At 34.8% G+C, this 17,349-nt stretch overlaps 1 protein-coding gene across 4 annotated transcripts in view; it reads left to right on the forward strand.

Annotated features, from left to right (window-relative positions):
* Positions 1-17,349, forward strand: part of kif16ba (kinesin family member 16Ba) — a 33,141-nt gene that overhangs the window by 2,248 nt on the left and 13,544 nt on the right. For 2 of the 4 annotated variants that reach the window (XM_073841732.1, XM_073841735.1), the window contains exons 2-21: positions 437-506; positions 596-709; positions 3,959-4,075; positions 4,242-4,339; positions 4,627-4,736; positions 6,966-7,108; positions 7,226-7,394; positions 7,473-7,601; positions 7,928-8,103; positions 9,485-9,550; positions 9,790-9,849; positions 9,934-10,053; positions 10,155-10,206; positions 11,318-11,455; positions 11,591-11,673; positions 11,760-11,848; positions 14,703-14,735; positions 15,076-15,129; positions 15,905-16,106; positions 17,012-17,235. In XM_073841732.1, coding sequence (XP_073697833.1) covers positions 437-506; positions 596-709; positions 3,959-4,075; positions 4,242-4,339; positions 4,627-4,736; positions 6,966-7,108; positions 7,226-7,394; positions 7,473-7,601; positions 7,928-8,103; positions 9,485-9,550; positions 9,790-9,849; positions 9,934-10,053; positions 10,155-10,206; positions 11,318-11,455; positions 11,591-11,673; positions 11,760-11,848; positions 14,703-14,735; positions 15,076-15,129; positions 15,905-16,106; positions 17,012-17,235 — 2,247 coding nt within the window. The remainder of the gene's footprint in view (positions 1-436; positions 507-595; positions 710-3,958; positions 4,076-4,241; positions 4,340-4,626; positions 4,737-6,965; positions 7,109-7,225; positions 7,395-7,472; positions 7,602-7,927; positions 8,104-9,484; positions 9,551-9,789; positions 9,850-9,933; positions 10,054-10,154; positions 10,207-11,317; positions 11,456-11,590; positions 11,674-11,759; positions 11,849-14,702; positions 14,736-15,075; positions 15,130-15,904; positions 16,107-17,011; positions 17,236-17,349) is intronic. The other 2 variants (XM_073841734.1, XM_073841736.1) reach the window with 1 other exon arrangement.

Consider the following 17,349-nt stretch of genomic DNA (forward strand, 5'->3'; position numbering starts at 1 on the left):
TCAAAGGAGTGGCTACCTGTATGGTGCCTCTATTATAGTCGAGCATTCATGTATTACTTTATTTGCTTTATTTATTCCGGTTTCTGATTCAGATTTAATATGGTAATCCTCAGTAAAATGGACCAAAAAGTATTAATACTGAGATCCAAAATATTTTTTAAATTTAAAATATTTTGTTGTTTACTTTAAGAGTTATGCTGATAATTTAATTTGTAATAATAAAAAAAAAAAAAACTACTGGTCTCAATCTGCTTTCCACCTTAAACAGCTCATAAAAGCATCAGGTCGAAAATAGATGCCTGATGATTGGTCTAAATTAAATCGTTTCCCTCGAGAGTAAATGCCTACAATGGTCTATGGATTTACAGTGTATGTGAATAATAAATGAAGTGCATAAATGTATATTTTATTTATGTGTTATTGATTTTTGGCACAGGGAGAAAGACCTGTCTGCCAAATGCATCATCGAAATGGAAGGCAACAAAACCACCATCACCAACTTAAAAGTATGTTGCGTTGAACGTCTCTAAATGATAGAGTTCCACAGATGAAAGCGATCATTTTTGGTCTAATCCTTGTTCTGTTTTTACATCAGATACCAGATGGAGTGACTGGAGACTCTGTAAGGGAGAGAGCAAAGACTTTCACATATGATTTCTCTTATGACTCTTCAGATTGTAAAAACGCCAGCTTTGTCTCACAGGAGAAGGTCAGTGGAAATATGAACAGCACAGACTGTCTATTGAGGATTGTAGCACTTTTGCCATTTGCAGGCTTTTTATTAAATGTAAGCAATACATTTACTCTGAATGAATTAAAAAGAAGCCAGGAACATACTTTCCCGCACCATTTGTGTATAATAAAGTAATAGATCTTATTAGGAGCTAATCCTCTTAGCGTTTTGTGTTCAAAAAGGTTTGTTACTCAATGCCGAGACATACAGTTGAGAAAATAATAGTTGAATTTATAAAAATAACCCTGTTCAGAAGTTTACATGCACTTGATTCTTAATACTGTGTTGTTACCTGAATGATCCACTGCTGTGTTTTTTGTTTAGTGATAGTTGTTCCTTGTTTGCCCGGAACAGTTAAACTGCCTGCTGTTCTTCAGAAAAATCCTTCAGGTCCCACAAATTCTTTTGACTGTATGATTTTGTCCATCTTTTCACACTGAGGACAACTGAGCGGCTCATATGCAACTATTACACAAGGTTCAAACGCTCACTGATGCTCCAGAAGGAGACACAATGCATTTAGAGGCGGGGGGTGAAAACTTTTGAACAGAATGAAGATGTGTACAATTTTCTTATTTTGCCTAAATATCATATTGTTTTCATTTAGAACTGCCCTCCAGAAGCTACAGAAGATACTTCACATGTTTCCCAGAAGGCAAAATAAGTTAAATTTACTAGGGCTGCAACAACGAATCGATAAAATCGATAAAAATCGATTACTAAAAGCGTTGGCAACGAATTTCATAATCGATTTGTTGTGTCGCGCGACGCAGAGACATTTGGTTGTTATTATATATATTTAAAAAAAATTGAGCGCAGAGCGGAGTGGACACATTCGGTCTCTCTCCCGCACTGATGCCAGCAGAGTTCGGCACCTCATAAGCTGTGTTTCCATCCAAAAATGCGAATTTAACTTATGCGCAAAACTGGAACATTTGAGCATAAAGCACCGTTTCTACATTATATATATATGCTGCCCCAATTTATATCAAACATGTTTGATATTTAAGCCTACTTTGGCTAGCGTACTTTCACAGCAGCCAATGCTCGATCGCAAAACAGCTGCTGTACGGGTCGTTGGATAGTGGAGATGGAGAAAACTACTTCTATAGTTTTTGTAACACTGTCTGTCTGTATAATGTGTCGAAAACATACCACAACCGTAAGGAGAAAGAGGAGCTCTGCTGAGGTGAAATCATCTCAGTTGAATAGGGCTGTGACGGTGGCACGTTGTTTTTTTTATATATAGCCTACACTTCAGTCAGCTAACAAGCAGCCTAAAAACGCTAAAATAAATCAAAGAAATAATATATTTAATTAAGAAAGTAGCCTAAGAATATTATATAGGTTATTAAACAAACATTCCTTGTAAAAATGTCCGACAGCTCATCAATTTTTGGCCGACTGAATTTCCAGTCCGACTGTCTTTTTTTCTCTTTCTCTTCCTCATTACACAGCTGCTGATTTTAATAGCAAAGTGATTACATTTCTTTTCGTTCCTTTAGTTTATAAAGTTAATTTAGAGATATATTTGGAACACTTTTTGTTTGTTAAATTCAAATTTTTGTTTTTTAAAGTTATACCTAGCAAACAGCGGCAGACAGATCAAAAGCCTGCTTAATTCATCGCGATTTAAATTAAAATCCATTGATATAAAAAACTTAAAACATATCACAATATTAGTTTAATCATTCAATCAATATAAATCCAAAGTTTGTGCGGAGAGAAGCGCGCTTTGCAGCGCATGGAGACGCCAGTGCAATGTGGAATTTCTTTTTTGCTCATAAAGGTAAGAGTAATTTACCACCCGGGCCGGAACTGTAAAGGGTCTACCTTAGTTTGTGTGTACTCACAGTATCAACAAAATGTGCTCTTAAAGAAAACAAACAGAATACGCTTGATATCTTTGGTTTAAACAGGAGTGCTTCACAATAATTAACCGAAACCCAGGTAATTGCCTCACAAACACAATATCTATAGAAAGCTTTAAATTATTATTTTACTATAAAACGAAAACAAAACTCTTTCATTAGCTAATCCATAAAGATGCATTAGGCATTAATGAGCAGATGGCAGGATCGTCAATTTCATCTTTGCAACACTGAATCAGAAAATACTAGTTTATTAATAAGTAATTCGAATATTTTCTTAATTTTTGCCTTGACTCATTCATGGTAATTACTTTTGCTGGGGCTTTGAGGCCAGTTTTGCGTGCATTTGAATGCGGAACTCTTCCAGCTGGTCGCTGCTGATGGCAGGACACTAAACACCGCCATGGCAGAATGAATGTAGCAGAAAGTTAGTCAAGTTATCCCGTTCCAGCGTGCAAAGTCACATGACTTTTTTAATGCGCACTGAGGAATTTAATTTGAGAGGCTTCTTGATGGGAAATGCAGCATGTACACCACAGCAAGCCGCTGTCTTGACGGATAGTAATTTTAGTTTATTTAGTCTATATAATTGGCAGATGTAAAGCATACATGTGTATGTTTTTTGTGTTAGTCCATTTTTATTTTATTATTATTATTATAACAGTTCAAGGAGCAACATGTTCCTGCACTTTCTAAAGATTTTAGTTCTGTTTTTGAATAAAGGGTTGTAAATCCCTTGTTTTTTAATCCGATTCATCGATTAATCGAAAAAATAATCGACAGATTAATCGATTATTAAAATAATCGTTAGTTGCAGCCCTAAAATTTACCCTGATCTTCAAATTAAAAAATTCAAAAGTTCAAATTCAAAAGTTTATAAATTCCCGATCTTCAAATTCAAAAGTGGCTCTTAATGCATTGTTTCCTTCTGGAGCATCAGTGCGTGTTTGAACCTTCTGTAATAGTTTTGTAACATGAGTCCCTCAGTTGTCCTCTGTGTGAAAAGATGGATCTCAAAATCACATGGTCATTGTTGGAAAGGGTTCAAATACACAAAAATGCTAAAAAAACAAAAACAAAGAATTTATGGGACCTCAAGGATTTTTCTGAAGGACAGCAGGCAGTTTAACTGTTCAGGACAAACAAGGAACTCATGAACAGCTATCACTAAACAAAAAAGCACAGGCGTGGATCATTCAGGTAACAACAGTATTAAGAATCAAGTGTATGTAAACTTCTTAAGAGGGTTATTTTTATAAATTCAGCTATTTTCTCTTGTGGAGTAAATGTAAACGTCTTTTATGTGAAATATCTTATTCAGGTCAGAACTAAATACTCAAATGTGTGATTTCAGGTGTTTAAGGATCTGGGCACTGATGTGTTAAAGGCAGCGTTTGAAGGATATAATGCCTGCATCTTTGCTTACGGCCAGACTGGATCAGGGAAGTCACACACCATGATGGGCATCCCTGTAAGCCTTTTTATTGATACAAATGTTTTCTTTTGCCAAAACCATGGTTGTGGCTTGTTCTCTAATGTTAAAAATAATCTCTGAGGCAGTTGATTTATCACCTTTGACTGCTTGAAGAGTTATTAAGCAGAATATTGGCTCTGAATTTGGACTCGCTGTGCCATAGGGTGACGTCGGGCTGATCCCACGGATCTGTGAAGGATTATTCAGCCGAATTTCAGGAATGACTCGGAGAGATGAAGCCTCTTTCCGTACAGAGGTCAGGTGAGTTGAGTTCAGAAGTCACATGTCAAATAGAGAAGTGCATCTTGTTTCTGCACCATTAGGGGTAGCAAACTAAATTGCATAAATGTTTTCAAGCAGTGCCTGTCACAAACTCATTCATTTATTGATTGTTATTAAAGCAGATGCCAGTTCCATTTGGTGCTGCTAGTAGTACAGAAATAATTTTTCTTCACAAGTACATCATCAAAGTAGAGATCTATATTGCAGTATGCACTGCATACGCCGAAAAAAATGCTAAATTTGTCACGTTTTGATCATGTTGGCAGCTATTTGGAGATTTACAACGAACGGGTGCGGGACTTGTTAAGGAGAAAAATGGCAAAGACGTATAACCTCAGAGTCAGAGAGCATCCTAAAGAGGGACCTTATGTAGAAGGTAAGAGCATGACTGCAAACGTTAACCAAATCTCTGCAAATCAATACATAAGAGAAAAAATTGGCACAATAGTGAAATTTCAGTAGTTGATACCAATGCTGAAATTGTATTATTCTTATACTTATATATATATATATATATATATATATATATATATATATATAGATTATAAATATAATAAATTTCTCGAAACAGTGGCATATAGCTTTTTAGTGTTGTTTAAGTAAGTAAATGTCACTTCATTTTTTTTTAAATAACAATTTAAGTAAATATTAGGTAAATATTGTAATAAGTATGGTAATATTGCAATATTATGTAAATATTGAGTAAATATTACAATACTGAGTAAATATTGCAATATTAATTTGCTATATTTACTCATTATTTACTTAATCTTGCAATATTTACTCATTCAGTAAATATTGCAATATTTTATAAACTTTATGTAAATATTGTAGTTTTAAGTAAATATTGCAATATTAAGTACCATTATTTATTGCAATGTTATGTAAAATTAAGTAAATTTTGAGTAAATCTTATAATAGTGAGTAGCTGTTGTAAATATTGCACTGTTTATTATTATTTACTTAATGTTGCATTATTTAATTATTTACTTAATCTTGTGATATTTACTCATTCTGTAAATATTGCAATATTATTTAAATGTTAAGTAAATATTGAGTGAATATTACAATATTGAATGGAGATGTAGTACATATTGCAATATCTATTATTTACTTAATATTGCAGTATTTACTTATTTACTTAATGTTGCAATATTTACTCATTCAGTAAATATTGCAATATTATATAAACTTGATGTAAATATTGAGTAAACATTGTAATATTAAGTAAATATTGCAATATTAAGTACCAGTATTTTTTTGCAATATTATGTAAACATTAAGTAAATTGAGTAAATCTTACAATATTGAGTAGATATGTTGTAAATATTGCACTATTAATTATTATTTACTTAATGTTGCAATATTTACTTATTTACTTAATCTTGTGATATTTACTCATTCTGTAAATATTGCAATATTATTTAAACATTAAGTAAATATTGCAATATTGAGTAGATATGTTGTAAATATTGCACTATTAATTATTATTTACTTAATGTTGCAATATTTACTTATTTACTTAATCTTGTGATATTTACTCATTCTGTAAATATTGCAATATTATTTAAACATTAAGTAAATATTGCAATATTGAGTAGATATGTTGTAAATATTGCACTATTAATTATTTACCTAATATTGCAGTATTTGCTTATTTACTTAATGTTGCCATATTTACTCATTCAGTAAATATTGCAACATTATGTAAACATTAAGTCATTTTTGAGTAAATATTAAATTGATATGTAGTAAATATTGCAATATTAAAAATTACTTAATCTTGCAATATTTACTCATTTTGTAAACATTATGTAAATATTTAGTTAATATTGCTCTTAGTAAATATTACAACATTATGTTAATGTTACTTAAATGTTGTAATATTAAGTAAACATTACGTATATATTGTTACGACCCATTTAGGGACCAACATAAGAGCCATTCTAAAACAACAAAAACAACAGTGGCCAGAGCAAGAAGTTAAACATTTTATTTTAAAAGTAAGAGATTATGACCAAAACAGAAAACAAAAGGGAATGCACTTGAACTTACATCTTAAATGAGGATTGGTGAGCTAACTAATTTAGACTACAACTTACTGAAGAGTTAAGAAAAACTTCCTATCTCCCGAGAAAGAAATTAAACACAACAAAAGTCTTCCGGGTCAGCTCACTTACCTATGCTTTCTATGTACTCTGTTATAACTAAACAAACAATCACTCACCATCCTTAACAAAAGAAAATAAGGAAAACAAAATCCAAAATCAAACACAAAACAGAATTCCCAGGGCAAGCCGCCATTGAAGTGCCACCAGCAGCTCTTAAATAGGCAGAGGCTTCAGGTGTGTGTGCTAGTCTCCTCCCCCATCCAATTAGTAGCTGCACTCAGGACAGAAACAAAGAGAGAAAGAGCAGGGGCTCGTAACAATATAGAGTGAATATTGCAATAATATGCAATAATTATTGAATAAAAATTCATAAGCGTTATATAAATATTGTGTAAATCTAGCAGGTTGTTATAAAACACTTTAGTGCTGCATTTAAAGGTATCTGCATTCGTTGTTGCTATAAGTTCTTATAAATGCATCTTTGTTGATTTTAGACCTGTCGAAGCACCTCGTGCAGAACTATAGTGATGTGGAGGAGTTAATGGAGGCGGGAAACATCAACCGCACGACTGCCAGCACCGGCATGAACGACGCTAGTAGTCGCTCACATGCCATCTTCACCATCAACTTCACACAGGTGACTGCAAAGCCTCGTATTATTGCCATAGAATGTGGATTTGCATGAGCTGAACCAGCTGAAAAATCCATCTTGTTAATAAAAGATGAATTATTATTTGTATTCCCTTTTTCTCAGGCTAAGTTTGACGCTATGATGCCAAGCGAGACGGTCAGTAAGATTCACCTGGTGGACCTGGCAGGAAGCGAGAGGGCCGATGCCACAGGGGCCACTGGCGTCCGACTCAAAGAGGGCGGCAATATCAACAAATCACTGGTCACTCTGGGCAATGTCATCTCAGCCTTAGGTTTGCTTCTTATTGTCTTGATTCTTTTAGGTAAGTTTCTTTGAATCGGCATTCTGATGGCTCCTTCTGTCTTTGTAGCTGATCTGTCACAGGAAGGGAACAGTCATTTGAAGAAGAAGCAGGTGTTTGTTCCTTACAGAGACTCAGTGCTCACGTGGCTCCTGAAGGACAGTCTGGGAGGAAACTCAAAGACCATCATGATTGCTAGTGAGTGAGGATTCACGTGAAACTCATTGTCTATTGTATAATACTTATGTAATTCATACAGGCAATGGCTTGGAGAAAGGAAAGTCATTTATTAATTTTTGCTTGATGTTAGACCACTTTTTTAATCATTGTCAATTGATGGTAAGTCATTAAATCAGTTTTGTTGAATATAGTATGAAAGGTTTTTTTTTTTTTTAATGAATGCAAATGCGATTTAATATTTTAGAAATTAAGTTTTGTTATATGATTTTGGTTTAAAAATGTTTTTTGCATTGCATATTTTGCAAGAATATCATGCATGTGAGATCTCAAATCTTTTTGTCCAGCCATATCGCCTGCGGACGTCAACTACGGCGAGACACTGAGCACGCTGCGCTATGCTAACCGTGCCAAAAACATCATCAACAAACCCACGATTAATGAGGATTCCAACGTTAGACTTATACGAGAACTTCGGGCAGAGATCGCTCGGCTGAAAGCACTGCTCGCGCAGGGAAATCAGGTCTGAATGTTAATTTGACAATAACTTACCTTTAAGCATTTATATCGTATTATCTAATGATCTTATTTTCTTATCTAAGTATGAGTTTTATTAAATCTCTTCACTTGGTATTAGAGCTGTGGTATGGAAGCACTGAATAAAAATTTAAAAAAGGGATTTGTGACTTTTTTTTCTCACAGTTCAGTTTTTTTCTTGCAATTGTGAGTTTACGTCTCACAATTCTGACTTTTTCCTCATAATTGCGAGTTTATATCGCAGTTCTGACTTTATGACACACAATTGCAAGTTAAGTCAGAATTGCAAGATATAAACAATTCTGACTTTTATTCTTGCAAACGCAAGTTTATATCTCGCAGTTCTGACTTTATTGTCAGAACTGTGAGATATAAACTTGCGATTCTGAATTTTAAACTCGCATTTTTTTTATATCACAATTCTGACTTTATAACACACAATTGCGAGATATAAACTCGCAATTCTGAGAACATATCATTCTTTTTATCCCCATCAAAACTGGACTTTATAACTTGAAATTGTGAGTTTATCTCACAATTCTAAAAAAAAGTCAGAATAACGTGAAAAAAAGTCAGAATTGTGAGATACAAACTAGAATTTGTGAGAAAAAAGTCAGAATTGTGAGATAAACTTGCATTTACGAGAAAAAAAATCTGAATTGTGAATTTATATCTAGCAATTCTGACTTAATTTCTCAGATTGTGAGTTTATATCTCACAATTCAGAAAAAAGTCAGAATTATGTGGAAAAAAGTCAGAATTTTGAGATACAAACTCGAATTTGCGATTTAAACAAGTCAGAATTGCGCAATATAAACTTGCATTTGCAAGAAAAAAGTCTGAGTTGTGAGTTTATATTTAGCAATTCTGACTTTATAACTCGCAATTGTGAGTGTATATCTCACAATTCTGAAAAAAAAAGTCAGAATTGTGAGTTTGTGTCATGCAATTTTAAGAAAAAAGTCAGAATTGTGAATTTGTGTCATGCAATTTTAAGAAAAAAGGCAGAATTGTGAGATGAAAAAGTCGCAATAACCTTTTTTTATTTAGTGGTGGAAATGGGCCTCCATACTGTGGAGCTGCTTTATAGCTGAATCACATTTGCAACATAGACACTGTTGTCGAACTGAATTGAATCAATATTGAACTGACTTAAGCTGAACAAGAACACTGTTGTCTTCTATCAGACTGCTTCTCGCTGCATTTTTTTAGAGCTGCTTTACAGCAGAATTTGAATTAGTCTCATAGTTACTCAGTTATTGTCCTGTTTATTACTGTGAAGCTGCTTTGAAGCGATCTATATTGTATAAAGCGCAATATCAATAAAGGTGAATTGACTTGGCTGTTATATTTTGTGTCATTTTCAGATAGCGCTGCTCGATTCCCCCACAGCATTAAGTATGGAGGAGGAACTGCACCATAATGAAGCCAGGGTAACATACACCCTTTCATAATCACATAACAACAGCTCTTGCACACTCTCCTCAGTCGCACTGAATAAGCAATTTCTAAAGCTACTCATTTTCATAATCTGAAGTCCACAATGTGCTAAACAGCAAGAATAGGAATTTGTTCAAAATTTTCACTAATAGATGCTGTGTGAAATTCCAGTGATGAATTCAAATGTTGGTTATGGCAGGATATATGTCATGTGAATGTTTTTCTGTCACAGGTGTTGGAGCTGACCAAGGAATGGACGAATAAATGGAATGAAACGCAGAACATCTTGAAGGTTTGTCACCATCTGTCCAACTACTGTCTTATATTCATCACCTCATTCACTGAGTCAGTGTGTTTTGGCATGTGTGTTGAACAGGAAGAAACTCTGGCCCTGAGGAAGGAAGGAATCGGAGTGATCTTGGACTCAGAGCTGCCTCATCTCATCGGGATTGATGATGATCTGCTCAGCACTGGCATCATTCTCTATCATTTAAAGGTAATGAACATCCGCCAGTGTTCATCACAGTGCTGTTGGTGTAGATGCCTGAAGAAGAAGAAATGTGTTTTTCTATATTCTGTTTTCTTGTGTGCTTGCAGGAGGGAAGGACGTACGTTGGCCGTGATGACGCTACTACTGAACAGGACATCAGTGAGTTTATTGACAGAACTTTTAGACTCCATATGTTCAATTATAGTTTGATTCAGTCAGAATAATATTAAAAATACTGTAAAATGCTACAATGGAAAATTTGTCTTAAAGAGATTCCGTCTTTAATTACTCACCCTAATGTTGTTCCAAACCCTCAAGACCTTCGTCCATCTTCAGAGCACAAATTAATTAGAGCTTTCTGACTCTCTCACAATTCTGACTTTTTTCATGTAATTCTGACTTTATTCTCAGAATTGCGACACAAACTTGTGATTCTGAATTTTAAACTCACAATTTTGACTTTTTCTTAGATTTGGAAGTTTATATTGCAACATAAACTCGTAATTTTGTCTTTTTTCTTAGAATTTCATTTCACGAGGTAGTTTTACCAAAAAATTTAATTTTTATTATTTATTCACCCTCATGTTGTTTCAAACCTTGGATATATGGCTTTCTTAAAATATCTTTATTTGTGACCCTGGACCACAAAACCAGTCTGAAGGGTCAATTTTACATCAAAATGACATCATAAATACATACCATACATCTGAAAGCTGAATAAATGGTATTTCCATTGATTTACAGTTTGTTTGAGATACTAAACTGTTTGAAAATCTGGAATCTGAGCATGCAAAAATTCAAAATATTGAGAAAATTGCCTTTAAATCTGTCCAAATGAAGTTCTTAGCAATGCATATTACTTTTAATATATTTATGGTAGAAAATTTACAAAATATCTTCATGGAACATGATCTTTACTTTATATCCCAATAATTTTTGGCATAAAAGAACAATACAATGCATTGTTGGCTATTTCTATAAATATACCTGTGCTACTTAAGATTGGTTTTGTGGTCCAGGGTCACATTTATGTTTTTTGCTGAAAAAAGTCATACAGAATGACAGGAGTAAATGATGATAACTGTTTAAAATCTAAGTTACAATGTTCCACCCTGTTCTTCGATTCAAACTAAAGAATTCAAAGTAATTTGGATCACCATTTTCAGTTAAATTTCAACACAGATTTCGAGATCACATCCCTCATTTATTCCAACTCAAAAGAATTGCCAGTCATAAACCTTGTGTAAATGTATTTTCTGTCTCTGTTTAGTTCTTCATGGTCTGGGTCTGGAGAGTGAGCACTGTCTGATAGAGAATCAGACTGGAACGGTCACTCTCATTCCTCTGAATGACGCTCAGTGCTCAGTCAATGGAATTCAGATCACTGAGCCCTGCCAGCTCAACCAAGGTCACACATATATACCTCTTTCTATAAAAATGTCATCTTTTGGTATTGAATAAGCAATGTGAATGCACTGTTATGCAAAGCTGATGTTTATCATTTATTAAACAGTTAGTTTATTTGTGCATTTGTGTTTCTCAGGTGCTGTCATTCTCCTCGGCAGAACCAATATGTTCAGATTCAATCATCCTAAAGAGGCGGCTAAACTTCGAGAAAAGAGAAAGGTAGGAGAAACTCACGTGCAAAACTTCAGTATCTCACACACACATACACACGTTTGTTCATATATCTGCTCTGTCTTGTTCTCCAGAGTGGCCTCCTTACCAGTCTGAGCTTATCCATGTCTGATCTGTCCAAATCCTGTGAAAACCTCTCTACAGTAATGCTATATAACCCTGGGTAAGCCTCCGCATTTGTGTGGGTATACGTGTGTGACAGAACGAGTGGTTTCTTCCCCTCCACGCTGCATCCTCTTCCTCAGCCCTCCACCCTCTCTTCCCTCCCAGGAGCCTCCTCTTTCCTCCTCTCTCCATCCTCCTCTCTCTTCATGCCCTCCGGCGCCATTGCTGGTACTGCTGATGCCCAGTGCATTAAAACAGCTGAGAGAAAACTCTACTTCAAGCCCCGCTTGCCAGATCACTAGTGATCTTTTCCCAAAAACTGCCAAAAGGGATGCACGATATATCAGAGAGCGAATTAAGAGACCAATGAAGGATAAAACATGTTGTATAGATGTTCCCTAAAATCATGAAATAGGCAAATACACAATAATGACCACCAACAGCCAGCTTCAGTTGATCATTATTAAATTTCATGTATAACAACACCTTAAAAAGTTGGAGGGATTCATACTTTTATTTAGCAAGAATGCATTAAATTGATGCATTCTTGAGTAAAAACGTGTATAATGTGACAAAATATTTATATTTTAATGCTGTTCTTTTGAACTTTCTATTCATCAAAGCAAATAATCAGAATGATTTCTGAAGGATCATGTGACACTGAAGACTGAAGTAATGATGCTGCAAATTCAGTTTTGCATCACAGGAGTAAATTACATTTTAAAATATATTCAAATAGAAAATTTTCACAATTCTCAATTTTCCTGTTTTTACTATATTTTTTGATCAAATAAATGCTTTAGATCATTAGTGTACATTATTTAATCTAAATTAAGGCATTTAAGTACTGAATAAAAATGCTATTATTAACAGATTTTTGCTGTACGTTTGTAATATTTTAATGCATACATTTGAGCATTTGTAGTTGTGTACTTTTAGATAAGGCTAGGTTGCTCTAGTGAAAACACCTGTGATCCCAAAAAAACCAGACAGAACCAAATAAATATTTAATTTTTTATAGTGTTGGCTATATTATTTTTTTATATCGATGCATCCCTAATAAACAAATGCATGTTGGCTTTATGCATTGTCAGATTAATAGAAGAATGCACAGTAAAAATGAGTTTTATGATGGCTTTGTTGGCGAGGTTCAGATCTGTGATCACGCATGTGGAAACTCCCTGATTGGCCTATAAAACCCTTGACTGATCATGATCCTCGGCAATGACCTACTACACCAACTACATGAATAAACACCAAACACTCAACTTAGTGTAATTGTTATTTTATTCAATTTTATTTATTTATTTTATTTTAAAGGCACAATATGTACGTTTTTTTTTTTATTATTATATAAAAACCACTAGAGCAGTGTTACATATTTTGCTGACTTGATTTTCCGGTAACATAGAAACACTAAAGACGCTTTAATACATTATGCATTTCATAGGATGTGACGAACACACATAGTGGCATTATAACATAACTTTTAACACACTCAAATGTACAGTGAGGAAAAAAAAAATTTGATCCCCTGCTAATTTTGTACGTTTGCCCACTGACAGAAATGATCAGTCTGTAATTTTAATGGTAGGTTTATTTAAGTGGGAGACCGAATAACAACAAAAAAAAAAAATCCAGAAAAACACATTTCATCTGACAACACTTTCAGCCAGTTCTCCTCTGAATCATTCAGATGTTCATTGGCAAACTTCAGACGGGCCTGCACATGTGCTTTCTTGAGCAGGGGGACCTTGCAGGCGCTGCAAGATTTCAGTCCTTCACGGCGTAGTGTGTTACCAATTGTTTTCTTGATGTCTATGGTCCCAGCTGCCTTGAGCTGCCTTCCCGTGTAGTTCTGGGCTGATTCCTCACTGTTCTCATGATCATTGAAACTCCACGAGGTGAGATCTTGCATGGAGCCCCAGACCGAGAGAGATTGACAGTTATTTTGTGTTTCTTCCATTTGCGAATAATCACACCTGTTGACACAAACTGTTGTCATCTTCTCAACAAGCTGCTTGGCGATGGTCTTGTAGCTCATTCCAGCCTTGTGTAGGTCTACAATCTTGTCCCTGACATCCTTGGACAGCTCTTTGGTCTTGGTCATGCTGGAGAGTTTGGAATCTGATTGATTGATTGATTCTGTGGACAGGTGTCTTTTATACAGGTAACAAACTGAGATTAGGAGCAGTCGCTTTATGAGAGTGCTCCTAATCTCAGCTCATGACCTGTATTAAAGACATCTAGGAGCCAGAATTCATGCTGATTGATAAGGGAACAAATACTTATTTCACTCATTAAAATGCAAATCAATTTATAACTTTTGTGAAATGCGTTCTTCTGGATTTTGTTGTAATTCTGTCTCTCACTGTTCAAATAAACCTACCATTAAAGTTATAGACTGATAATTTCTTTGTCAGTGGGCGAACATATTCAAACAAATTCAGCAAGTTATCAAATCATTTTTTCTTTACTATAACTAGTATGATAAAACAGCACTGCTTTTTCCTACATACGCATGACCTGAAGAAGCGGAAGCGGCTGATAAAAGCTCTTTCAGAATTTCAGGCCCACCCTGCTTCATACTACAGTGACCTTTAATACGTTAGCTTATCCATAAACATGATTTCTGCCGGAGACCCGACGGATTGCATCATCTGTGAGGATGAAGACAATTTCCATGATTCCACACTCAGTCACTGCGTCATCAAACTATGCCTTTGTTTCATTGTTTGTTTTGAATATGCGCCCTCTAGCGGAACGTACATATTGTGCCTTTTAAAGGAGTTCTTCCAACAAAATTCCTGTCATAATTTACTATTGTAAATTATTAATAATTCAGACTAATAGTCTGGATTTGTGCAGCAGTATTTGGTAACATTTGCTCTTTCTGAACTTCTTCATGGCAGTCTCTTCACTGAAAAGGGTCCCATCTTTCTCAGGTAGAACCAAAGCACATCTAGTGTTCTCATGTTAACTGCTGTGTTTTATATACATAGTAATGTCAGTATTTGTGGGTTCGGTCTCTCCACTTTTTTTTTTCCATCATGCTTGTGAGAAATACTTCCTCATCATAACATTTTAGTTGAACGTGTCTCCATCTCTTTTATTTATAGTCGTGTATTGTGCAGCACGTGCTTATAGTTGCAGCGCATGCCATGTGACGGCTCAGTGCTCATAATAATGCAGACCCTCATCCCATGCGCTGGTGTGAGTTTGCTGTGGTTTGTGTGTGTCTGTGTGTGTTCTAAGGGTGGAAACTAATTGTCTTATATGTTCCAGACTGGAGTTTGAAAGGCAGCAAAGAGAAGAACTGGAAAAACTGGAAACTAAAAGGTGTGTCATGTAACTTTACAAACGTTAATATATGCAAAATACTATATGTGACCCTGGACCACAAAACCAGTCTTAAGTCGCTGGGGTATATTTGTAGTAATAGCCAAAAATACATTGTATGGGTCAAAATTATTGATTTTTCTTTTATGCCAAAAATCATTAGGAAATTAAGTAAAGATCATGTTCCATGAAGATTTTTTGTAAAATTCCTACTGTAAACCTATCAAAATGTAATTTTTGATTAGTAATATGCATTGTTAAGAACCTAATTTGGACAACTTTAAAGGTGATTTTCTCAGGACTTTGATTTTTTTGCACCCTCAGATTCCAGATTTTCAAATAGATATATCTCGGCCAAATATTGTCCTATCCTAACAAACCATACATCAATAGAAAGCTTTTTCATTGAGCTTTCATATTATATATACATCTCAGTTTTGTAAAATTTAACCTTATGACTGGTTTTGTGGTCCAGGGTCACATATATGCGAATATAAAGCAGTGTTGTTGTTTTTTTTAAGTACTTTTTTTGTAAGCTAACTACAATAATAAAATGATTGGTCAAAACAAAATTATTCAAAGTTGCGCATTAAAAAAATGCATTCAAATTTTTAACTACAACAATAAATGTCAATAATTTTTGAATAATCTAAAAGTAATTAGTAATAAATAAATACTATTCCATAATATATACATAATGTATAATAAATATCTAATAATGTAATAATCGGTTAATTTTGGGCCTAATCACTATCATGTTTTCTTGCTGGTCCAGGCGGCTGATAAAGGAAATGGAAGAAAAGCAGAAGTGTGAGAAGGCGGAGCTTGAGCGCATGCAGCAGGAGGTGGAGTCTCAGAGGAAAGAGTCTGAGCAGGTGCAGCTGCGCATCCGCAGACAGGAGGAGAGCCTGCGCAGACGCAGTCAGGACATCGAGAGCCGCCTCAAAGACTTGATCGCTGAGAAAGAGAAATTTCAGGTCAGAGTGCTGTTTATTGGTTGTCAATATTATAATCAAGACGATATTTTATTGTCATAATGCTGTTCTGGGTTTTTTTGTGCTGATAAAATCTTAAAATTTATTTCTCCACATGGTTCACCCAAAAATGAAAATTCTGTTATTAATTACTCACCCTCATGTCGTTCCAAACCCTCGTTCCGAAACCCTCGTTCATCTTCAGAACACAAATGAAGATATTTTTTATGAAATCCGAGAGCTTTCTGCTCCTCCATAGACATCAGTGCAACTGACACGTTCAAGGCCCATAAAGATAATAAGGACATCATTAAAATAGTCCATGTGACATTAGTGGTTCAACCGAAATTTTATAAAAGGGGATGCACCGAAATAAAAAATTTTGGCCAAAGCTGAACAAAAATAAACACTGGGCCGATTACTGAACACGTTTTTTTCACCCATGTATTTTGCCAGGTTTTTTCACCATTACATAAATTAAATAGCCAAAATGTGTTTTTTACAGTTTTGTCTTCCTTTTCAAAAAAAAAAAAAAAAAAAAAAAAATTCAAAACAACAATTTAAAAACATTTACTGACCTGAACATTTTTAACATTCTAGTAGACATTATAGCCTACCAACAAAGCACAATTTAACTTAAAATTTACTTAAGTTAGTGAAATAATATTTCAATTTGGCCATTAAGACCCCCTTCTTGAAACAGGCATGTGTTGTTTTTTTTTTAAGGTGAATGAAAGTCTTACAGGTTTGGAACCATATTAGGGTGAGTAATTAATGACAGAATTTTCATTTTTGGGTGAACTATCCCTTTAATTTTTAAAACCAAAAATCCAAAACAATTTTCTTATAAGCTATCTTTAGACTTCAAAGTCTTTTTTTTTTTTTTTGCCAATCTCTGTTGTGTTCAGGAGGAGAGACATAGAGAGCAGACGGAACAGGAACAGCAGAAACAGAGGAGACCGCCACCGAAGCAGATGCTGGAGGAGGAGGAGGTGCAAGAGGAGGATCTGGAGGAGGATGAGAAGTCTCAGGCCCAGCGAGAGCGAGCAGAACAAACCGAGCTCTTTCGTGAGCTGGAACGGCTCAAACGAGAGCGCAAGGAGCAGGCCGTCAAACTTCAGCTGGAACGCAGGTGAAAAAGTCATCAACGTCATTTCGTCATTTATCTGTTGTTAATTGACATAGAAAATATGTTGAGTCTAAGTAATACAGAAGTCAGCATTTGAAGTGGATCAAAATCTTTCAT

The sequence above is a fragment of the Garra rufa genome, chromosome 6 (assembly GCF_049309525.1).
Source record: "Garra rufa chromosome 6, GarRuf1.0, whole genome shotgun sequence".
In the NCBI taxonomy this organism is placed as follows: Eukaryota; Metazoa; Chordata; class Actinopteri; order Cypriniformes; family Cyprinidae; genus Garra; species Garra rufa.